The sequence below is a fragment of the Phalaenopsis equestris genome, unplaced genomic scaffold (assembly GCF_001263595.1).
Source record: "Phalaenopsis equestris unplaced genomic scaffold, ASM126359v1 Scaffold000500, whole genome shotgun sequence".
Taxonomy (NCBI): domain Eukaryota; kingdom Viridiplantae; phylum Streptophyta; class Magnoliopsida; order Asparagales; family Orchidaceae; genus Phalaenopsis; species Phalaenopsis equestris.
In genome coordinates, this window is record NW_018164940.1 from 63,394 (window position 1) to 89,675 (window position 26,282).

The 26,282-nt window shown below is 33.2% G+C and overlaps 1 protein-coding gene across 1 annotated transcript in view; it reads left to right on the forward strand.

Moving 5' to 3' along the window:
• LOC110028180 (general transcription factor IIE subunit 1) overlaps positions 1-23,372 on the forward strand; it is a 66,033-nt gene extending 42,661 nt beyond the window's left edge. The window contains exons 6-11 of the mRNA XM_020729923.1: positions 4,372-4,481; positions 4,566-4,749; positions 14,904-15,104; positions 16,017-16,241; positions 16,357-16,579; positions 22,970-23,372. Of these exons, the coding sequence (XP_020585582.1) occupies positions 4,372-4,481; positions 4,566-4,749; positions 14,904-15,104; positions 16,017-16,241; positions 16,357-16,579; positions 22,970-23,064 (1,038 nt within the window). The 3' untranslated portion in view covers positions 23,065-23,372. The remainder of the gene's footprint in view (positions 1-4,371; positions 4,482-4,565; positions 4,750-14,903; positions 15,105-16,016; positions 16,242-16,356; positions 16,580-22,969) is intronic.
• The last annotated feature ends 2,910 nt before the right edge of the window (positions 23,373-26,282 follow it).

The following is a 26,282-nucleotide window of genomic DNA, read 5'->3' on the forward strand; positions in this document are numbered from 1 at the left end:
TAAAAATAATTTTATTTGTGTCTTTTAAGTTTCTTCATTTAATTCTACGATGATGAGTCCTAGTATTCTTTATTTTGTAACTCTTAATCTTAAAATCTAGAACTAATAAACGATGTTGGGTACTTAAATTCTCACTTGGAATGACCTTACAATCTTTAGAATCACGACGATCTCTTCTTCTCATAAGAAAATAATCAGTTTGTGTTTAATTGGATCCACTCTTATAAGTAATAAGATGTTCATCTCTTTTCTTGAATAAAGTATCAGTAATAACAAAATCATACGCTAAAGCAAAATCTAAAATAGCTCTACCTTCTTCATTAGTTACTCCAAAATCGTAGCCACCATGAGTATTTCTGAAGTCTTCTACCACTCTACCGACATGTCCATTTAAATCTTCTCCAATGGAAATTCTTTCTTCAAGAGGTATCATCTGTATTAAGCCTTCTAAGTCATTCCAGAATTTATCTTTAGACCCTATATCTAAACTTACTTGAGGAGCATAAACACTTATAATATTAAAAATCTTAGTATCAATGATAATCTTAAGGACTATAATTCTATCTCCAACTCTATTAATTTTTACAACATTATCTTTCAAACTCTTATCTATAATTACATCTACACCATTTCTAGTGCGACTCTTACCAGAATACCAAAGTTTAAAATCTAAATTATCAATTTTTTTAGCCTTTTCTCCAACCCACTTAGTTTCTTGAATACATAAGATATTAATTTCTCTATGAATCATAATATCAACTAATTCCATTAATTTACCATTGAGAGTACCTATATTTCAAGATCCTATCCTAATATTATTTTCATTAGTTTCATGCACACGGACAAATGACCTTATTTGAAAATCATAAAAATGAAACGTTTGCACATATTCTATTCTAAAATGCTCATGTAAACAATATGCTTTGAATATTCTTAAGGCTATGGACATGTGGCATGAAATAAACATCGAATGTCCTGCAAAATTATATCATATAAATACAAGAAAAAACGGTTCATGTGAGCACATTAAAAATTTGTAAATGCACCAAAAAAATATGCAAATGCATTTGGTAAATACACTAAAAAATTCGCAAATGTAACATGTAATTGTATTGAAATGCATGCAAGTGTATTATGCAGTTGTACTGAGAGACACATACTTCATTAAATAGTTTGTTTGCCTTTGCTTTGGTAATGTGCTAAACAATTGAACATTTCGTCAGAGAATGCAAGTTAGAGTAAAGATAAGATGAACTCAGATTTACCCTGCCTTAAAATAAAAAAAAAATAAAAATCATGGTGGGTGCATTATGCATATGCATTAGAAGGCACACATATCAAGTACTGAATGTCCATATGTGCTCCAACCGACATTTCTAAATATTCAGACTGAGGGTACTATGTTTCAAAATATGAAATAAATTGAAATTTACTTTGCATCAATAAGCATGTAGTTGCTGTAATCAGTGCGTGTAATTTTGAAAAAATTAAAATTTTCTTCAAGTACTACAGCTCAAACTTGACATGTATGCACATTCTCGAGTGGTTCACAAGTTTGATCCTTCATTTTATAATTATTGGAGTTAAAAAGGTTTTTATTAAAGAATAATTTTTGAACTTATATCCCTGGTTTATTACAACAAGCTCATCATTAAAGATTAGAATTAAATGCTTTCCACCAAGCTTCAAGTGTTATTTTGTAACACATTAACATTTATATCCTTGGTTTAATAAAATTAGCTCATTATCAATGATTGAGTATTAAATGCTTTCTAATAAGTTTCACATGATATTTTGTCGCTAGTTAACATACAACCTTCAATATATTTTACAAAGTAAATCTATTTCCAATTAAAAACTCTTGATGATGTTACATTCATAAACTACAATTGTGTTCCTTCTACAAACTTTATTCTCTATATTTGAGGTAGAATTGACAAGACTGCAACACAATGAATGTTATAGGAAACTGAAGTAATGCAAATTATATGTCTGATCCTCTACTTATAAGAATAGAGTCAATAAAATATTTAATGCAAATAAAAAATCCTTTGCAAGCAAGCAAGTAGAGTTAACATGATCCAAATGACATAATTGAATCATTTCTTTCCTCATGGTGATTGTGTTTATAAACAAATTCAACTCTAGGAGATCTTATTATTGAAATGGCTCAAGTTATATGCAATTTACTTTGGAGTTTGAATTTTGATAAATGTATGTACCCACACAAACATCAAGAAAGTTTTAAAAATTTAAATCCTTTTTAAATTAAATCTATTGCTTCAAGCTTAGAGCAAAATCCATCAATTCTCTATCAACTTGTTGAGGGTGATGAATGTAATATTCATCTTAGCTCCCAACGAGTTGATGACATACCTCTTTGATTACTTTTTGAAGATCTCACGTTAGTAAATGGTTAGCTAGAGCTTATTTCTTGGGAAGTTCGCCCCTAATGACACTATTATATATGGTCACGTTCGAAGCCCCATATGTTTCAAATGGCCAAGGCCTTGAGTTGTAAGTCAAAGGTGCATTTGATAGTAATATAAATTCATTTGGTAGCTAAGGTTAATTTAAAGTTATTATCGTAGACAAATATTTTCCTTAGGTCTACAAGATTCTTTTGGGCGAGACAACTTATGTTTGTTGGTAAAGTTCTTTCTAAGTTTGTGACCAAAGTCCATGATAACTCTGGAATATAAAACCATGAGATCTTAATTGAGTTGGCATCCCTCCCCTCAATATTCACCCTTGAGCTAACCATTTTAAAACTTTCATTCTACAACCAAATTATTGCTTTTTTATGCTAAACAATTATTGCTTACAATTAGCATTATTCAAAAGTTCTCTTTCGTTATATTGAGGGGTAATCAATCATACGGGCTTATGCCATAAGAAACAAGGAACCGGTTCTTAAAAAACCTTTTAAAATTTGGGTGAATTCTTTGATTAATGTTTTATCTGCTATTTAATATAGCTTCTAAAATTTTGATCTGGAAGAGAACAAATCTCTCTTTTGCAGGGCCGGGAAAAGCATTTTACCTTCCATTAGTGGTAAGTGCTTTTGTTGGTTCAAAAACTGCAATGTTGGATCTCTTCTATTAAAAATCTATAATACCATTATATCATAAAAGATGAAATCTAAATTCCTTATTTTTTGTATGAGAGAGAGAGAGAGAGAGAGAGAGGTATGAAGTTGTTTAGCATACCTTTTAATATAAAATAATGAAGGTTAAATTACTTGTGAGCTATCATTTATGGAGAAGCGTCAATCCTTCATGCCAGAATATCCTTTTATTAAAATGCTTTTTCTTTGAATGATGGTAACCTATATTTCTTGGCGTAATATATATTACATTGACATTTTTTTAATGTCTTTATTTTCTATGCATGTTGTATCTCATTGTTTCAATCATGATCATCTTAAATTATCATGAAATGGATAGCCAACTGTCTGCTTTGTATGTTAAAGTTTATGAACTGTGAGATCTTTTGGGGAATAGAAGAACTCCCTGCAAGTTGTGGCTGGTTTGCAATACGTTTGTTTCACTTGGTTCATCTGTATCTTGAAGCAGATTTCAATCTTTCTTACTATGATAGAACAACATTGCCCCAATGTGTGTATAACATGGTTGATTAGTTGGATTGTTAACTATTTGCAGGATCACATATTTTTTTTTTACAGCCTGCATTTCATTGGAAAACTACTATGTTGATTTAAACAATAGATGGATGCGGGAATGGGACATGCAATCTTTGCAATGCGTAGTAAAAGCAAGATGGTGCACAAATAGAAAGGCGTTTATAACCGTAGCATATTCCAAATGATTGGTATGGATATGTTGGCTAACTACTTGCGAATATCATGTATTATAAAGGGTATCACATGCTAAGAAATGGAATAGAAGTTGTAAATTGTTATGGAGTTGGCAACCCTTAAACTTCTTGCGCATTTTGAATCAAAAAATTGGTTCACCTGGTGAATCTATTTGCTGAAAACAGTGCATTATTCGCTAATCTGGGTTGGCTTTGATTGTTGTACCCTGTTATATTTGTCGCTTTCAGGTAGAATTTAGATTGTTGAATTCGGCCTCTAACAGTGAAATTTTAAGTCTGAATTTATTCTCTAGTTGAATTTGAATATAATGCTTCACTTTTATGATCAAACCCGACTTGAAATTCTGATTTTCCTTTATGTAAATTGTTTCATTTTTTCCTTTGTTCTTATATCACTTTAATGTCTGTCTTATAAATTTTGTTTGGAATTATTATTCATTGATTTTTTCTCCTTTTATTTCCTAGATTGAACTATATTGAATTTCCTTCTACAGCTATTTATAAATCAGTTTGTATGTATGAATGTGGATGCAGATACATGATGTCGTAAGGTATAGATTGCATCGGATGAAGAAAAAGTTAAAGGATGAATTGGACAGTAGGAATACCATCCAGCAGTACATATGCCCTAATTGTGGTAGAAGGTATCCACGATATCAGGCAGTGTTTTAAGTTTGAAACTCATACCAAGTTTCTCAGTGTTTGGACGTGCCGAAATGAATGTGCAGATATTCAGCGTTTGATGCACTGCAACTTGTAAGCATGACTGATGAGTATTTTCACTGCGAAAGCTGTAATGGTGAACTTATTGCTGAGAGCGACAAACTTGCTGCTGATGAAATGGGAGATGGAGATGATAATGCCAGGAGGCGAAGAAGAGAAAAGTTAAAAGATATGCTTCAAAAGATGGAGGTATTCTCATGAAATCACTTCTATAGATGGTTTCCCATGAAAATTATGCCTTAGTATATGATACTTAAATGTTTAACATGATATGGGGAATATTGCTAAATGCTTGCTGGTTCAATTATGCATTTTTTAATTTTCATTTTAAATTATTTACACTAGTTCTTTTAAAGAATGAGATTGATGCATGACTCCCATCGCATCTAACCTTGTTTAAATGAAGAGAACAATGTTTATTGGGGTGATTATCTTATTATGTGTCTAGGAGTTGAGCTAAGGAAATGGTTGATTGTCATGGCATTCTAATAAAACACCAAATCTTGCATAACAGTTTTTGTATTAATGTGTAATGTCATCTACATTGGCATAGTAGGTTAGGACAAAAAACTGAAATGTGAAAGAGAAGATAGTGACATCAAAGGTGATTTACTCACCTTGAAATAGTTGATCAATCAATGTAATCATAGAAGTCACTGGAGGGTTCTAGGAGAAAGGAAATGGCATACCAACAACATGAGGACTAATGAAAGTTACGAGGTGCTTCTTTGTAACTTTTGGATCTCATGTCATTAATTGCGCTACAGGATGTAAGTTCGTTGAGATGATGTCACTTTTGAGGTGGCAGTGCTACGGGATATTGAGAGGAGGACAAGTTAAGATCATGGAAGTGACGAAGTTTCGATGGTCTTTGATTCCCAACCCAAAAGAAGAGTCTGGAGTCATGCTACGGTTGTGAGCTATGGTGCTGTTGTCATTATACCTAAATTTATGGAGTCATGCTACGGTTTTGAGCTATGGTGCTGTTGTCATTATACCTAAATTTATGGAGTCATGCTACGGTTTTGAGCTATGGTGCTGTTGTCATTATACCTAAATTTATGAATTGAAATAGTTAAGGCTTTTCAAAAATTAAGTAAAGTTCTGAGGAAAAAAACTACAATAATCGAAAAATTACTAGAATTATTTTGATTTTCTTATACTACGTTAACTTCCTAAGGGTTGTTTGAGCTCTTCTCTGTAGAGTTATGCAAAAGCCTTACTGGAAGTTTGATATCCATATAGGGGGTTGTGGAATTTATTCATGATTATTTCTTGAATCTACATCATATATGGTTTGAACGCATGCAATATGACCCTTAGAGGCGTTTGGTCTATTCTGCACTCTGTGGCATGCATCATATACTTTGTTTGATCTTGACCATACAAGGGGCTCTCATAATCACTAGGCGGTTGTAGCAGTGGTAACAGGAATTCAATATATATATTTTGTGATGCAACCATTTTGGAACCTGTGGAACATTTGTGTATAGAGAAACTTTGATTCTCTTCCATATGCATATGATAGTTTGTCTACACGCCTCTCAATAAAAGAGGATCAAACTAGATATAGTTCGTTATGATATTTAATAGTGATTGTTGTTTCTATAGCCTTTTTGTAACTTCGTGGTGTGGTGGTGTATGCCATGATGACTGAACTCGGATAATCCAAGTTATCATATGCAACCTGTATTTATGTAAAAGCTAAATTATTTGTATTGAATTAAATGTACATTTTGGGCTTAATAACTTATGAATTGATTAGAAGATTTGAGCTAAATCGAGAAATGTGTTTGTTTATGTCATGAAATTATACACACGCATGAACATTCTCTCTCTCTCTCTCACACACACACACACACACACACACATGCATTCATGAATACACACACACACACACACACACACACATACATGCATTCATGAAAACATACATATTGTATGTAGATATGAGAGTTGAATGAGCATTGAAGTTGTAGATGATGAAGATATTGAACCTTCTTGCTAACTCAATAATTATTTTATTGAAGTAAAGAAAATATTTTATCGAGATTATCTAAGTTGTTTATCTAGAAATATTATTATTAATTTACATAATATGAATGTGCGGTCGAGGTTTACAAATATATTGTAAATGCTAGCTTTGCTCGAAAGCAAGTATATTGTGGTTTTATAAGATGAGTATCAAGTGTATGTATGAGACTGTCGATAATGGCTTATATAATTTCTGGAGTCTTTGAGACTGTCGATAATGGCTTATATAATTTCATAATTAATAATTGGGAAAGTAGTAAGTAGTGTTAAGTAGTTTGCATAATTTAAATATGTGGCAATGATAACGTCGATGTGAACATGTAACTCGCGGAAATGAACTTGGGCATAGCTGAGGCGATTGGTGTTATCGTTGAAATGACTAAATAGATCATCAAGACGAACGGGCACATTCATTGGAGTATCTTTTTATGAGTTGTTGAGGTCTGTTTGGAGTAGTAATTTATTAAATGGCTTGGACATATTTATTAGAAAAAAATGATCTGCTATTGTGGAGCGAAATCTAAGAGACTAACTTACCTCAGAAGTTTGTGAGAACCTTATTGAGGTTGCTAAGCTTCTTTCCAAGGTTGCCAAAATCCATAGGAAGCTAGCTGAGGCCATGAGGTGTTCATGAAGTTTTTTTTGAGGTGACAAGGGGCATTTATGAGGTATCTGAGGTTGCTGTTGAGAAGGCAAAGCATCTTTTACCAAGGTGTTTGCCATTGCTATTGATGTATCTGGCATCATTGTTTAGGTTTCTGTTGTCATTTTTGAGATGCTTAGGTTTCTGTTGTCATTTTTGAGATGTCTAGGTTTCTGTTGTCATTTTTGAGATGCTTAGGTTTCTGTTGTCATTTTTGAGATGTCCAAAATTAGGAGACTAAATGAAGATTGTCTCCTGGGCTCCTATCCTTGAGTGAGGTAGTCAACCTTATCTTCTTCCTTCTCCTGGTCATACTAAAGGTAAGGTGCGGAGCAAGGCGCTGACGACGGCTCCATACCAGGTTTCAATTGAAACAAAGAAGTTTGAACCACCCGACATTTAGTGAAATTTCACAGGCTTCTACCTTTGACTGGTCACATCGAAAAGTCAACTCTTTCGAAGACTCCCACTCCAGGCACCTAAGAGGTTTGTGCTCACTTACAACACCACTGATTCAAGACTTTGTTTGTGCTGTGGCACTTGGGATGGTGGAACATCAAGAGTTGATCTTAATGCTAGATTTTAGTGAGATGGGACATTGTCTTGGAAAACATGGCACATTAAGTTGGTTGTCAAGTTAGGTGTTAAAATGTTTAAAGCCACTCCCTGGACGGTAAGAGAGTATTATGAAACTCCAAGCTGTTATTTTGTTTAACTTCAATTAAAAGTGAGGACGGAGGACTTTAGTAGGTTTTTTTAGTTTGTCACATGGGACTTTTGCTAGGTTGCATTGCAATTAGATGAATTAAAATTATTTTATTGTTTGACAGCCAAATGTAGATGAGTTCGAGATATCATGCTTAAATTCTTTGTCGTACGAAATATAAATTTCTTTTTGAAGAGTATGAGAGCGGGCACAAATGTCAGATTTTGTCACTCCAAATGTTCTATCCAACGTGAAATGAATGCGGGGATATAAGTAAAGCTAAGCGAGTTAAAATGCTTTTCCCAGCTTCTCTCAATCAAAATGCTTTTCATGGCTTATTCAAATTTATGCCGAGAAGGGTTTTCTTCAAGAAGGTATTTGAAGGCTTCCTTATTGTCTAGCTGCTCCCTTTCTCTGTGTCACCTTCTTTTTTGTATATTAGTCTCCTTGTCACGATTTTTTTGTATAATATGGTTAATAGATTCATTGAATAACTTGTACGTGAAAATGAAAGTTTCATTAATATCTTTTAGGTGTGCATTGCTTTTGCGCTTTTTAATAAATGAATTCTGAATCAAACATCTTATAATTTATTTTATCATTAAAGAATTTGTTGGATGATTGATTCATGAGTGGCATAGTCTTTCAATATTTAACTTGATGGATTCAAAATTGGGTTTGGTCCACAAATTGAGTTTAATTTTGGACATGAATCAATTTATAATTTTCAACATGTGTCACACATTTTATTGGTGCAGAGATTTTGAGTGATATTTTATTTTCTTAATTCATTGCTAGGGCTATTTTTGAGAGAAATTATTGTGAGAATTTGACGTTGTGCAAAAAAAAAAAAAAGCAAAATATTTCCATTTAATTGTAAATTAACTTATAATTGGTTTACAATTGATCTAAGCCTTTTTTTCTACTTGATTCTTTGTATTAATTAAGGTAAGAATGAAATAATAAAATAAGGAGTATATAAATTATAATATATATTAGAGAGTGTTCTTGTAGATGAATATATCCGCGATTGTGTTGGTTTAGCCTCAGTGGCAGACAAAATTAGAGAGAGCCGTCTTAGATGGTTTGGTTACATTAAACGTCGACCATCTGATGATCTGGTTAGGAGAGCAGATGTTTTAGATTTGATTTATGTTAAGAAAGACAGAGGTAGACCTAGAAATATTTGGGCATAGTATAAAAAATGATCATAATTTATTAGAATTTAATGAAAATATGACATTCAATAGAAGGCAATGGAGAAAAAGGTTCATGTAGCTGACCCCACTTAGTGGGATAAAGGGTGGTTGTTGTTGATGTGATTTGTTTTTTTTTCCAGCATAAATTTTAAACGTAAAATTAATCTCTACTTTTAGAAGGTAAAATATTTTAAACAATTGAGGGAGCCCCATTATGAAATGGAGTTTTCTTATTGCATGTCAATTTGAAAGCTTCATTTGGAATACTTTTCCTCTAGTTGTGGCCTAAATTATTTTAAATTTGTAGATAGATTTGATTGACGCTACTTATCTATCTTGCATTTGAAGAATTAGATATTTTAAATGATTGAGAAAATTCCATTATGAAATGGAGCTCGTTCATTGCTTATGAAATTGAAAAGCTTCAATTAGACGATTGTTTCCTCCAATTATGTAATATTGCTTAGTGGTTAGATTGATTTGATAGATTTATCACTTTCATTTTTTTCATGATAACTTTCAAACATAAAATACTTTGTTTTTTCATTATAATAATAAAATATTTTAAAAAATTGTGAGTGCCTCATTTTCAAATGTAGCTCTCTCCTTGCTAGTGAATTTGAAAGCTTTAAATAGAAGGCAGTCTATGATTGTATTTTATATATTGAATTTGGGTATTCTTCTTTTCCTTTCTTTATTAAATTTCTTTTCATGATAATATCAAACAACTCGGTGAAATCATTTTTTATTGCTTTTTACAATTTTAAACATATTGTGTGTGTATGTGTGTCTCTGTGTCTGTCTGTCTGTCTGTGTGTGTGTGTGTGTGTGTGTGTGTGTGTGTGTGTGTCTGTCTGTATGTTTGTCTGTCTGTATCCTCTGAGACATCCGATAAAATTGGAACGATACAGAGAAGATTAGCATGACCCCTGCGCAAGGATGACACACATAAATCGATATATATGGTAGTATCATAATTTATAAATCTATAAAATGTAGACTTATTAACATGTTATAACATTGTAAAAAGTTATGAATTGCACAAAACATGAAAACCCTAGAGTGAAAATTGTTTTGAAATTCAAACAAATTGGAAGTTTGTAAGTCATGTAGCAGGAGCAGGTGACGACGTTAAAGCGTGCAACAGGTGGTGGTGTCGAGAGCATTAAGAAGAGGCAGGGGAGGCGGTGGCTTGGAGGCAGTAAGTGAAACAAGCTGCACGTGCACTAACAAGCTGCAACTAAGCAACAAGTAGCGGTGATAGCAGAGTCGACAACAAAAGTGAAACAAGCTGCACGTGCACTAACAAGCTGCAGCTAAGCAACAAGTAGCGGTGATAGCAGAGTCGACAACAACATGATCAGGTGGTAGTAGCGGCGTCGGCAACAACATGATCAAGTGGCGACAACGGCAATATTGACCGATGCAACAAGCGGTAATGTTTAGTGCAACAAGAGTAGGAGGTAGAGGAGTGGGTGGTGTGGCAGCAACAGGCGGAACAACAAGCTGCAGGTGCAATATCAAGTTGTAGTTGAAGCAAAATGTGGTTGCGGCGGCGATGGCAGTGGGAGGTTCAAGCGGCGACGATGGCGCCCGGTGCAATAAGCGATTGTCCCAACCCGAGCATGAGGGAGGTGGGAGACTGGAGGCTTGTGGGTTTGAACAAAACAGACAATTCATAAATACCTAATTTGACAACTATATAGAATATGAGACGAATGCCTCATTAAACTTGTGATGAAGCATGCCTTGTTTTGCGTCTTATCAACAGTGAAACGTACGCCTCACACAATCCATGAAAGGCGTACACCTCGACGCAGTTTTTTTTGCAATTGCATAGAGGCACTTCTTTAATTGCGCAACTTTAGACGGTATATATAATAATTAGTATATGAAAAAACGAAGGGAGTGCATGCCACCTAATTGAGGTGCCACTTTTTACATTATGTTTTATGCAAAAAATTTTAACAAAAGGTAAATTGGTTTTGCTTTAAATGCTAACAGTAGCATAGAGGTTCTACTTTGTGTTTTGAAAAATACCGAATTAGGCAATTCTGTTTTGTATAGCTATAAAATCTTGTTGAGATTGTAATGATGTGAAATGGATTGGTTCAACTATCCTGCTTGGTTTACAAGTGCCATAAGCTCGGCATACATAGAAATGCCTTTATAAATTTTTTAACTTGTTTTAAGGTGGGCATCCTGCAAAAGATCATCTATAGAAGGATGTTAACGTAATAACTGGCAAATGTGATGGAATGGCTCCACACTTTGTCAGAAGAGAATATTGATATTTTTGTAGCTATGTGTAAGAAGAGAATAATGAGAAGTTGAACTGGGATTGGTTGGAAATCTTTATAGCTCGACGGAGTTATAGTGTTGTATATTTTATGGCTTCATGATGAGGGACACCAATTTTTTTTCTCTGAGCTCATGTGTCTTACTGTCATCTTGGTTGGCTTTCTAGCCTTTGGGTTTGAGTTCTAAAGTAGGGTTGGTACCACAATTTTGATCAGCACTGGTCTCACCAGTTGTTATGCCCATGGTCAACTGTTCCGGAGGTTTCTATTGTCATAGAAGAGGAAAGTTCCTTGCCAATTTCTACCAGAAGGAATCTGTTTTTTACTTTTCATAACTAGCCCGAAAAGATATTTCTTACTTTGGACTTGGTTTTCTGTGAACTAATCAAATTGCGACCTTGTATGATAATTTCATCTTGAATCAATTTTTAAAATGTGATTCAAATCTTATGAACTCAGGCTAGTTTGGTTTTGCTCTAGTAACTTAAGGAACAACCTTATTTATCCACTTCCTTGCAGTGATAAGTTGAGTGTTATAGAGTTGCCATGAAAATTAAACTGGATGTTATTGGAGTGTTTGCATGATTGATAACTGTTTTGCTCCTTTGAAAAATACTTGCAAGTTAAATGACATTTTGGCTACTAAGGGGCGATAAATTAGAGTGGCCCTCTTTAGGACAAGGGATCAAAATATATTTTGGGGTTAATCATAGTATTCTCTCCATCATTTATGCATGCAAATTTCCTTCTATTTTCAATTTAATTTTTAGAAGCTTTTCCTATAATTGAAGTTAAACAATGGTTTAATTTATATAATAACTTTGTGGATAATTACCTTCTACTATGTAGTAATTTCCATAAATATGATTTAATATATATGCAATAAAAAATGAGTAAACACTAGTATTTTCATTTTATTAGAAAATTTAAATAATTTCTTTTACATTTCATTTAATAAATTATCTTAGGAGCAACATCAAATATTGTATCGATAAGATACATTCACTGTAATTTTTTTTTTATTTTACATGTGGGTATGATTGTCACGACCTGACCCAGGAGCTTGGAATTATCATGCTGACAACTATCGGTTGGGCGGAGGAAAGTATCTAACAATTTCTTGTCATAACTAAAGTAAAATTCAAAACAGAAAAGAATCATATTTTTTCATAAAACTTATATTTACAACAGTTTATTTATGTTTAAATATTTGCATCCAACAAAAATAAATACCGAGCTATAATACCTATCAGTCTGCACTCCTCGGCATTTGTACACGTACTCTCTGAGGTTCATCTAGTCTAAAGCTGGTTTTTCTGTAATATGTTAGCACCTAATGATTGAATTAAAACTATTCAGTGGAGAAATGTTTCTGAATTATAATAATTCTCATTTTAAAATATTTTTTAAATTGCAGTAAAAGAACATTAAAAAAAATATTTTTTCCGTTTATTTTCATTTATTTTCGTTACACTTTTCGTTATTGAGAGTCATCGTCTAAACATATATTTTAATAAAATATATCTTTAATATTTTTTAATCATCATAAAGGTAGACAATCATTTACATTTGAATTTTAATTTCCCTTTCCACTTCTATTTTCATGCGCGGGGATATTGTATTCCTCTGCCAGTACCATCAAGAGGTGACTCCTATATGTATGCATATATGAATTTTATTTCTCTTCTTGCATTTAAAACTTAAAAGAAACATTAACTTTTACATTTTAAAAGAAAAGTTGTGATATAACAAAAACATATGTATTAAGTTATTTACAGTTTGAAATTTTGCCAAATTTAAAGTTTCATAGAAATATTCAATTTACCTTTATTTCTATGAAATTTTCAATTAAGTGATTTTAACATTGTTTAGTTCAATTTAATACATATAATGATAATAATTAAAGAAATTTTATGTTAAAGCTTCTAAAATTTTCTTTTGGGATTGCTTGAATTTGTTAGTAACTTAATTCTAAATAAGTTTTAAACTTAGGGTTCTTAATTCATTTTAACATTAATTAATTAGGAAAAAAATAATTAATTATCAAAATTAAACTTTAATACTTGATCATAGTTCCTTTCCATTGTAACTGTTGTTATGAAGATAACAATTGAGATTAATGGGTAGTTGTGGTAAAATTGAAAAGATGTTGGGATGGCTAAGGTTGCAGCCTTGCAGGCTTGGATCAAGGAAAAGCTTTTGATGGTGGTGGGGTTTTGTGAGCCCTGATTATGAAGGGAGCAGAACTTGTAGAGTTGGCAGCATTGAGAGTGAGGGAGTTCGATGATAGAACATCTAAAATTCAAGAATGGACAAAAAACAATGTCTGGGCTCTTTGGTTTAATGTAATATTATGCTATTTAGGATAAACATTGTTTGGATTGATGTTATCTTACATTGTGCTAATCTAAATGACATTGTTAGTCGAGATTAAGATAATCTAAATAGCGGCCAAATTGAATGCTATCTAAATTGCTTCAATCTTGATGGGTTTTTTAAAAAGGAAAGTATTTGATCACCATTAATTTTTCTCAATAATATTTTTTAATAAGATAATATTGAACTAAACACAGAACATTTGAAAGATAAAATTTCTATATGAATAACATTGTTGTTTAGATAACAACATTTTCTACCTAACATTGTACTAATAAGACCGTAATTTGTTTTTGCATAGTATTCATTTTCTCTTAAGCACGGTGCCTAAGAACATCATTTTGAAAGTTATGACTTTTGGTTGATGTTGAGGATCATCTGCTTTGAATTTCACTTTTTTCAAATCCTAAAGAACATATAGTTTCGAGGAAAGTGATTATGTTCTTTCCCTCTTTACAAATGCATTCTCTGAATTTCTATATTTGCATCTATTTATACATATCTAAAATAAAAAAAAGGCAATTATTAAAGTGTGCATGAGTCTGAGCTTGTGCTTCTGCATATATACCCAACTGTAGTGTCACTGAGTGACTGATTATTGTTTTATCTTTTAGTTGATATTTCCAAATATAATAGACACAAGCTCTCCCTATTGTCCTTCCATTATGTAGCTTCTTTACCACAATAATTTTAATTTAGATGTGTCTCTAGATTGTGTATTCCTCTCCAATCGAGTTTGCATTACAGAATCAATTGGATTTAGTTTCCTGTTGCTGTTCCTGCTTTAATTTACAATATAGTGTCCTGAATTTTTGGTTTTGTAGATGCCAGAGATTCTCTAGAAAAGTGACCAAATGACTTTTTTTTTACCATTCCATGTCAGCTATAATATATGATGCATATATATTTTTTTATTTTTGGCAAATGTTTTTTTTTTTTTTGATGATTTATTTGTTATTTGGTTTTGGGCTTCTTAAGATGAGATAGGAATACATAAATCCATACAATTTTGAGTCTGAAGTTTCCTTTTCTAACTTGTCTTCTGAATCTTAGAGATCCTAATACCGAACTTACAACTAATACAGGAGCAGTTGAAGCCCTTGACGATGCAACTTGCTCGAGTAAAGGATTTAGCTGTTCCTGAATTTGGAGGACTCTTAGCATGGGAAGCTAGAGTACATGCTGCTGCACGTGTTACAGGTGATTATAATACCAACGACTCTTCCAAATCTTCTCAGGGTCAAGGATATGGTGGGACACCCATGCCATTTCTGGGTGAAACGAGGGTATGCTTTCCTTTTGTCCAAGTCAATTTCTAGCTTTATGCAAATACGTTCTTTTCAGCCAAGGTTGATATGGTAACTGAATTGGTATTTGGTTGGTTTTGCTTTTTCATCATCATCATTAGCCTCCGAATCACTTTTTATTATGTCTGCCAATTTCAATGATGCTACTTCCACTCCTTGTCACGCATATATACTGATAATTCATTCCACCTCCAATTTTAACTATCATCCATCCTACCATGCTCCTACCTGCTTCATTTATCTTGTTCTTGTAAAAAATTCAATGTAGATCACAGTATGAAGAAGCCTGCTAAATCATATTCCCTGCATTATTTGTTGGTAGAACGATCGTTTTTTTTTAAATTATCGAGTCTACTGGGTCCATTTACTCAAATTCGTTGTTTAGTGCCTACATAACCTATTTTTGTGCTGCACAATCCATATGCAATGTATTTTATAAAGAAAGTAACATTTGCCCAATGGTTGATTAATGTTGACTTTGCCATGCATTTGCTACTTGAATAGTCAAACCTGTAAGACATCCGTTCAATCCTACTTAATATTTTTATGAAATTAAATTCTGTTCATGAGTGCAGCTCATGGGCCTACTATTAGAACCACATTTACTTCATTTTCTTTTTTGTATTATATCAAATATTGTACAGACTCTTAAGTTGGTGAAAATACTCGACATTCTCAGTCCATTCAGTTTCCATTTTTCTGAATTCCTTGATAAAAGCACTAATAATCTTGCTTTTTTCCTTCAATAGCATGCCTACATTGTTTTGAGTCATGCATGATGATATCTGCTATTTTAGTAAGCTGTTGAAGGTTTGGAACCTGTTTGTAACTCTTATCATTTAATTTTTTAACAGAATCTTCATCATGTTATTTTTATACTAATGTTGGTAGGTTGAGGTTGCATTATCTGGTATGGATGTAAAAGAGGAGGGCACTGAAACCGATACAAAATCTACAACCATGAAAGTTTTACCTCCTTGGATGATCAAGCAAGGAATGGTTCTCACGAAAGAACAAAGAGGAGAAGTTAAACACGAGATAAAGACAGAACAGAGTTCATATACTATTGATGAGAAGAAGCCAGGTGCTGAGAAGGAAGATGAAAAAAATTTACAGGCTAGTTCAGTTGATGGATTTTCTATAGCAAATCCCCATTTAATTATAGTTTTTGATCCTGTAACTTATCTCATGTTACATTGTTTTACTTTGTGTACTAATTCAAATTTTGTAGGATGAGTACCTCAAGGCTTACTATGCTGCTCTGGCGAAGAGACAGGAAGAACAGGAAGCAGCATCCAGAAGAATGCAAGAAGAAGCTGAGAAATACAAGGCATCAACATCTGACCTTTTCAATGGCACCTTTGGAGCTCCTTATGATCGGAAAGTTGGTATGAAATCAAAACGTGTGGAAGATGACAACGATGATGTTGATTGGGAAGAGGCTGTTCCAACAGGTAATTTTTTTCTGATGCATCCAATCAATTTGTTGAGTATAGATGCTTAATGGTTTGCCTGAAAGTGCACTGCTTTGTTTAAGTTCTTCAGTTGATCTGAGATCTGTTTGCCATATATATTTGATTACGTGATGTTTGCTGGCGTGCACGGGTTTTCCTCAACAGTACTTTCCTAAACATGTTTGATAGCTTGTTTGTGTTTTAATAAGCTTTTGGTGAAGTTGCAAGTTGTAATGCTAATGTTGAAACATGATAAATTTATTTGGTAAGGCAATGCCTCCTTAACCTTTTTTATCAATTGATATTAAGTTATTGTCGTTCCTTAGTCTTTTGATTCATTCTTAACATAATTGTTAGTTCAAATTGACGACTTAATGATTTTCATGGTTATATTTTGATACAATGTGAGACATCCAATGTGGTAGTACTCATTCACGAGTAATTGTGTATATTAATTTTATGTATTCCTTCTTATCTTTGCCATTTTTTATATAATAGTTTAGTCTTCAAGGGCCATGATTGTGTCAAATCATCAAAAGAAATGACTGTTTTATCCTGATAGCTAAGAAGTAACAAATTGCTAAGTTTATTTTTTTTTAGCTTGACATAAAATTGATGCATAATTTATGATGACACAGAGATGGCCCTTGAAGACTAAACTATTATATAAGAAATGACAAGCTAAGTAAGAATACATAAAATTAAACAATTACTCATGAATGAGTGCTAGTTAGAGTTCTCACATTATATCAAAATATAATAATAAAAAAAACATTAAGTTAATAACTATATTTTACCGTGATGTGCTTATCATTGCCCTAGGTTTTATTGAGATTTGTAGAAATTAATTGGGAAAATTGCTTGATTCCATTATTCACATGTAGGGTACATATATATAGAAAATTCAATCCCTCCTAAATCAGGGAAGGAAATAATTCATAAATAAAAAAAATAAAGAAACATAAATAGGAAAGAAATAAACACAAATCACAAGGTTTCCAAATTGGTTTCCAATCAAATCTCCCATAAAATCTTGGATAGCTAGCAGGTCCATACTAGGAAAACCATATGAAACTTCTCAAGTTTTAACACTCCCCCTCAAGTTAGGTTGTTGATATTATAGAGAGCAAGCTTATTATTGAGATCTAAGAAAGTGCTTAAAGGTGGGCTTTGGTGAAGACATCAATAACTTGGTATGTTTGTATATAGCTTAGTTTTATAATTCTGCTTTTAGTCTTTTTAGAGACAAGTGTTTATCAACTTCAGTATGCTTGGTCCTGTGATGATTTACATGATTCTTGGCAATACTTATAGCTACGTGACTATCATGAAACCTCTGTATAGACATATTGGAGGTATGTTCCAGTTCCCTTAACAGTTTCTGAATTCATATTTCTTCACAGATTCTCAAGGCAAATACTATATACTCTGATTCTGCACTGCTTCTAGAAACAACATTTTGCTTCTTACTTCTCCTTGTAATCAGATTTTCGCATACGTATGAGCAGTAACAGGTTGTAGAACTTCTGTGAGTGAGTTCCCCTACCCAACTAACATCAGTGTAGAGTTCCACATTTCTGTTTTTGGTTTTCTTAAAAATTAATCCATAATTAGGAATTTTCTTGAAAAACCTCAGAATCTTATATACCATCTCCAAATGCTCTTCATTTGTGTTATTCATGTGTTGGCTCACTATACTGATAGGGTATGAAATATCTGGCTTAGAATGTGATATATAGATGAATTCTTATACCAATCTTTTGCATCTTCACTTATCCACAAATATGCTCTCTTCTTCACTATTAGACTTCTTGTTGGGTTCCATTGGAGTATCAACATGTTTACTTTTAATCATCAGTGTTTCATTTAGTAGATCTAGGAGGTATTTTTTCTATAATGTAACAATACTTTTCTTAGACTTTGCTACCTCCATGCCTAGAAAATATCTCGTTTCTTAGGTTCTTGATTTTAAAATCAACGACGAGCTTTGATTTTAAGAGTTTCTATTTCATCTTCACTAGTAAAAATCATATTATCCACATATAAGATAAGTGTAATAATGCTATCTCTCTGACTGTATTTTATGAACAATGTGTGATCAGCTTGACTTTGAGAATATTCTTTGAATTTCATAATTTTAACAAACTTTTCAAATCACGGTTTTGGTGATCGCTTAAGTCCATAGAGAGACTTCCCGAGTTGTATACTAAGTATTTGTTGGAATCATTCTCAAGTTCCGGTGGTATATCCATATACACTTCATCTGCCAGATCCCTATTCAGGAAGGTATTTTCTTATGTCAAGTTGTTGCAGTCCTCATCTTTATTAACTGCTACTGGAAGAAGAGCTCTAGTAGTTGTCAAATTTGACAACTGGTTCAAAGATCTCCTGATAATCAATCTGATAGTCTTGCGTGAAAAATTTCGCAATAAGTCTCTCTCAATGCTCCCATTAGCTTTATATTTGATGTTAAACACTCACTTGCATCTAACAAGCTTATTATCTTGGGGGAATTTAGTAAGAATCCATGTGTCCCTATGCTATAGTGCTCGAATCTCTAATTCCACAGCTCTTGTCCATTATGAATTTTTCAAGTTTTTCATGAATGAATTTAGGAATCTGAACATTTTTAATGCTAAGATATAAACGCTCTGTAGGTTGAGCTACATACTCTTGAATTGGGTATCTGGTACAACTTTCCTTGTCATCAACACTAGAAGAGAAAGAGGCTAACTCAAGAGTATTAGTCCCATTATCTAAAATTTCAATTGAACGTGGACACCGGTTTTAATCGGAGCAGTTCTGTTTCTGCGAGTTATCTTTCATCAGCTCAAGATTTTTGTTTCTTCTAGCATACAAACGAAATTCTTTGTCGTGCATTTCATGTTTGGTTGGTTGGATATCCTTAACAAGACAAGGAGAGTTTGGCGAGGTAGGAACAAGTGTAGGCGGGGTTGCCGTGTAAGTGTCACCCCCGACCGCTCATATCAGATTTGGGAGTATGATTTCCAAAAAAATGTGACACCTATGTAGTAAATTTTTCTAGTAATAGTAGAGTTACACTTATACCCCTTTTGTTGGAGGCATGCTAAAAAATATACTTGATAAATTTTGGGTCAAGATTTATACGGTTTGGTTTGTGAATGTAGACAAAAGAGACACTCAAATATTTTTAGAGAAAGATTGGACGAGAAGATTCTAATATAAGGGTAATTTTTTCATTAAAATATAGAGAGGGACTTTGAGTCCAACAATCTTGCTTGCGATTTTATTAATGAGGTCGGTGGCTAAGAGCACATTCTCCCAAAATCTTTTAGGATATTAAGAGAAAACATTATTGACCAAAGATATCTGAAAGAGATGTCTATTATTACTCTCAGCTATCACATTTTGTTATGAAGTCCGAACTCATGAACTATATGGATAATATCATTCTTTACAAGGAAGGGTTCAAGGATAGAGTTGAAGTATACCTTTGCATTTTTAGTTTTGAGACTCTCAGCTATCACATTTTGTTATGAAGTCCGAACACATGAACTATATGGATAATACCATTCTTTACAAGGAACGGTTCAAGGATAGAGTTAAAGTATACCTTTGCATTTTTAGTTTTGAGAATTTGAATTGTGCATTGAAACTGAGTGTAAATCATGTCATAAAAGGACTGAAAATTTTTGTAGTTTCAAATTTCTCTTTCATGAGAAATATCTAACTGTTTTTAGTGTGATTATCAATGAAGGATACAAATCATATATGTCAATTCATTGTTTTCAATTTTGAAGATTCCCAAATGTCACTGTGGATGATGAATAAATGATTTGAGAGTTTCTACTGAGACTGATGATATGCATGATGGGTATGTTTAGTCATTCGATAAGTTTCACACTAATAGAACTCCGACTTTTTGTTAATTAAAAGATGGGGGTGAAACTTCACAATATAAGAAAAATTGGGATGACCCATACAATTATGTCATAATAAAACTTGATTTTTCAATTGGCTCAGAAACAACAGACTCGAGATCATGAGAAGGGTATAATAGAGAAAAGACTTTGTGTTAAGGGAATTGTTCTTCTTGAACAGGTATAGACTTTGATGCAATTCAAGACTGTCAATCACTTTTCCCAAATCCATGACTTGAAATTCACAAGAGTTGGGGTGGAATTTAATAACACGATTCAAGTCATGAGTAAGCAGGTTAATTGAAAGTAAGTTGTACTCTAGTTTAGGAATATATAGCACTGATGAAAGCTGAATATCTTTGGAGATGTTCACATTTTCTTTCTCAACAATCCCTGAGTGAGATCCATCAGCAAGTCTAACAAATTTGGGGTTGGTGATCTCTTGGTAGTTGATAAAGACATGAATGTCCCTAATAATGTGATTAAAAGCACCTGAATCTATTATCCACGGTTGAAATTTTTCAATGTTAACAAGATAGAAAGATATGATGTCTTGGCCATCAAGCTAGTATGCTCCGGAGTATAACTAGACATCTTCATTTGGTACTTGGTCATAAACCCTATTTACATTTAGGTTTGGAAGAATTTTGAGCTACTACAAGCTACAGAATTCTTGGCTGCTTTACCACGTAAGTGGATGAATGCATGAAAACCTGCAAGGACCTCTGGTAGCTGTTGAGAGACGTCCGACAGGGAAAGGGAGCAGCAAGACCCACTGTAGGGAAACAATGGAAGAAAAGACAGGAATTGAGAGGGCAGAGTTTTGCAGGTTACAGGGAGAACCGCTGCGGGAGAAGTTATGGAGGATGGCCCGCTGCATGTAGAAGCTTCAGAGAAGGGTCTGCTAGAGGGAGAAGTTTCGACAGAGGGCTTGCAGGATGACAGGTGACTGCGGGTCTGTTTGGTGCAGCTGCAGCTTATTAATAAGCTACTGTGCAACAGCAGTGACATGAAACTTTTGTGCAGAAGCTATTGCAGATAAATTGACTGTTTGTTTTTTTTTGCAGTTTGAAAACAACTGTGCCTCAGTTGTTTCTGGACAAATGACTATTCAGTCATTGCATTTTAATTCTGTACAATAGAATTGTTTATACTAGCTCATCTCATACTTGAAAGCAAATATCCAGTCGGAACATTACAAAATAAAAATAGACATCTCATTAAACAGTGAGTAACACGAATATCAAAATTAAAAAAAAGGTCTACTAAATAAATTCAAGCGTCTCTGCTGTCATAAAAATAATGTTAATAGTTGATCCTACGGTCAGGGGTCATCGTTATGAAGAACTCTCTACGGGTTTGGTCCTCCAACAACTTCATGGAGAAAAGCTTTAACGACATGTCTTCAGAAATTTCTAGAGTTGTCTCCAGAATTCGCATAACTTGTTGGATGAAAGTTGCTTGTGACGTCTCAGGGTCATTGGTGAATGAAACCATTAATTGTGAAATTTGGCTTCTAATGAAAGCAACCCCTTCTTTTTTCTTTTTGGACTCCAATTTTGGACTTCAAAATAGTAAACATTTTGGACTCTCCAATTTTACACGTGACTTTACTGTCAGCCGCAGCCACCCTAAGCTAAATTTGGATCAGGAATATACTATTAATTCAAGTATACTTTAGATGAGAAAATGGCTCAACCAGAACCAAGCTACAAATTCTGAAGATAATACACTGTTTGCTAAAAATTTAAGGGAAGTTGGAGTGTTTGGCGTACTGGTCTTCATTTTTCAGATTACATAGTGATGCGTAATTGTGTTTCATTTCTTTTGAGCAAATTTCATAGTTCTCTTTGATTTCTTTTAAGCAAATTTCATAGTATTTTCCTTCATCAGCTTTATTTGTTGGCAATCTTCTACAAATTCCTAGGAGACTTCTTTTATCCCAAATATCTTTGCCCCACTTTTTCACAAAGTTACTAAACTTATTTCTTTGTGATCTAAGTTAAAAACTTCTAGATGATGAATGGTTTCTTCAGTACAATAATCTTGGTAACTTATTAACATTTATCATACATGTTTAAATATTTCTTATGCTATCATGCAGTTTTTAAGCTAAATGCACAATTTATGCACTTCCGGAAAATTTGGGATCACTTTTATTTTTCTGTTTTTGTTTATATTTTGTTTTCAAACAAAAAAAATGTATGGCATATGGAAACATGTCTTAAAAAATACTCAATAATAGCTTAGGGTTGTTTTGAGTATTTTTTAAAAGCAAATTGATTTATTAAAAAAAATAAAAGCATTGAAAAATACACTATACAAATATTTTTGCAAACAAGAGAAAATAATGAACAAAAAATAAATAATAATAATAAAATTGGTCTCAAGGAGGATCTCTGGTTGTGTCCTTTCCATTGCTTTAACTACATTCAGTTAACTGAAAGAGAATACATAATCCTGTGATGTTTCTCAAATTTCATTTCAGGCAATCAGAGTGAAACTTTCAAGCTTGCTGACCTGAATGCCCAGCCAGAAGCATCTGGCGATGATGAAGATGACATAGATTGGGAGGAAGGCTAACTGTACCATAAATAATTTGATTTGCATGGACCATTTAAAAAAAAAAAATTCTTATTAATATAACATTCATAGATTGGCTTGGTGAAGATTGAGAACTTTAATATGCACTGAAATTAAGTTTTGTAGAACTGATGCTGTACACTCCAATATCCCTAAAGCAGCAGAACTGTTGTTCACCATGATTATATGAGGCCTGTTTTTGGTATGTTCATTGTACAATTTGATTGGATTTTAATGTAAAAATAAGTTCATTATCGATTCACTGATGTGCAATTGAAATAATGTGTTCCACAAAGCTTGCACACCTATTCATTTTCGTTTGTTGCCTTCACCGTCTACTGCTGATATCTTTCGGTTGCAAAGCATGGTGACTTTATTTCCCATAAACTTGGCATTTATTTGGCATAGCTTTCTATATGTTATAAGTTTCAAATCACCACCGCAGATTTGGTTGTCGAGTTGCTTTCCTGTTGCTTTCTAGAAATTTAAGGTAGAAATATTTTTTGTCACGATTAGGCCCGGGAGTATAGAAATCATCAAAGCAAGAACTGACGGTTGGACGTAAGAAATTTATCTATAAGTTTCATTTATGAACAAATTCAAAGCATAAATGAGCCACTATATTTAAAATAAATTAAGTTACATGCATTTCATATACACGTTCAAAAATATTTACAACTTACAAAATAAAAGTAAATTCATCATCTATTAGTTTCCGTTCCAAGATGCCTGTACACGTAATCCTCATGGTCTGCTAGTCTACATCCTTTTTTTATAAAAATGTTAGCAACTAAGGTTTGAATTAGAATTATTTAGTTGACAAATATTTTTAAACTACAATATTCTCATTTTAAAATATTTTTGTAAATATGCAACAATAATAAAAGATTGCGTAGTAAAAAAAAAATTAATAAATAAATCAGTTTTATTTTCTTTTATTTGTTTGTGATATTATTTTCATAATTGTAAGTCAACATCTAAATGTATGTTTTATAGAAATATGTATTTAACCTTTTCCAACTCTTAATAAAAGCAGACATTAAATTTTTTTATTGTTTTCATTTCGATTTCTATTTCTATTTTTATGCATGGGTACATTGTATTTTCCTGTCAATACTATCCAAGTGTGACACTCATATGCATGTATTATCATATTTTATTCATTTTTACCTTGTATTTAATATTTAAAAGAAAACATATACTTTACATTTAAAAGTTAGAAATAGTAAAGAAACAAAAATTATTGTAAAATAAAAAACAATTACCCTCAACAATAGTTTATGCTATCATTTTCCTTGTATCAATCTAAATAAATTAACCTTTATTTGCCTTATCAGGTTTATTTTTCTTTCACATGAATTTTAAATAATTATTTGGAGAATTTTCAATTATATTATATCTTACTGACACACAAACACACACTAACACAATATATTTAGGAATATCCAATTAAATTTTATTTTAAAGCTTTTGGGCATACCTATGTTTAATAACAACTTAATTATAGATAAGTTTTAAATTTAGGGTTCTTAATTTCATTAAATTAATTAGGATTTACAATCCTAACACAATAGTAAATACAAAATTAACATTTCATAATGTAATTTTAAATCAATTAAAATTAATAATTTAACTTCCGTACGCAGAATTACCGTGAACCCTTCCTCTACAGTCTACCGTGAACCCTTCCTCTAAGTTCTCGGCCTAGCTTCTACATGCCGCGAGCTAGGGAAAAGTCGCAGCACCTCTCCTCCTTCCTCTCTACTGATGAGATAGGGCACAGAAATCTCTACCCTCCTCATTTTACTTGGGCGGAGCATAAGAAGCTTCGAGTGACGCTTACTAGCATTCATTGCTTCGTCTCCCTTTCCTTATACCCTCGCACGATGGATGGATTGTTGATGACAGGAAAAGAAAAGCTCGAGCATTCCAAGTGATCAATCCAGCTTCTCATTCTTCTTCCTCCTTTATTTTCCTGCTCTGGTACTCGATAGAGCCAGCCGAGCTTTTTGGAAGGCACGATACGGAGGGAAACGACACATCATGTAAGTCTCTAGTTTCCTTCTCCTCCTCTTCCTCCTTATTTTTTTTCTTCCTCTACTGGTTCCTTCTTCCTTCTCCTTTTCTTCTTCCTCGGCCTTCTGATATCTCAAGCTCCCTTTGTCTCTCTCGCACCTTCTGTGTGGGTGAGTTCGTATGAGGGAAACGAAGGGAAAGTGCATTTTGGCTCTCCCACTAATGAAAAAATGTTGCATCCGGAGTTCGGATGCAGCCCTGCAACCAGACACAAATGAAATATTGCCATAAGACATGTTCGCACCGAAAAAAATGATTAAAATGTTCTTTATTTTAATGTCTAACCCAACCCGAACTAACCCGTTGCTTCGAAAAGAAAACGCGCCGAATACTAATGTTAGAATCATTGCATCGAAAAGAAAACCCACATACACGGCTCTTCGCTCTCTATTTTCATCATTTGACATCAGTCAGGGTTTCTTATTGCGTGACTTTGGTAGCTAGGGTTCACATTGTTGTTCACCGATTGAGATATATTCGAAGTCCCTCTTTACTGCAATGTAAGTCTTGTGATAATAACGTTTTTTCGATACAAGCTTTGCGTGAGGATTTAGGGTTTAGGGTGCGAGATCATGTAGTTCTTTTCATCTTTTGAAGCAAGCTAATATAAAACAATGGAAGAGAAGAAGGAAACCAAAGGGCCTAAGAAGATGGAGTTGGAAGAGCCTAAGGAGATGGAATTTTAAGAGGTTAATAAGATGGAAATCGAAGAGCCTAAGTAATTGGAAACAAAAATACGTAAGAAGGAAGCCAAAGAGCCTAAGAAGGATACCAAGGAGCCTAAGGTCATCAAAAGTCTTCCAGTTAATTTTGTTTGTGGTTGTATTTGTATTCAAAAGGATACCAAAGAGCTTAAGAGTAATCAAAAGTTTAAGAGTCATCAAAAGTTATCCAGGTAATTTTGTTTCTGGTTGTACTTGCATTCAAAAGTCAATTGTAATAAAAAAAACATTGCATCGTATAGTATTTTCGTGCATTATTGAAGTGATCCGCTGCAACGCCAAAATAAAACTAAAATCACACAACTATAACATCATAACATCAGCTAAATAATGCCACATTAACACCAAAATAACACTAAGATAATACCAAAATAACAAAAAATAACAGCAAAATAATACAAAAATAACACCAAAATCACA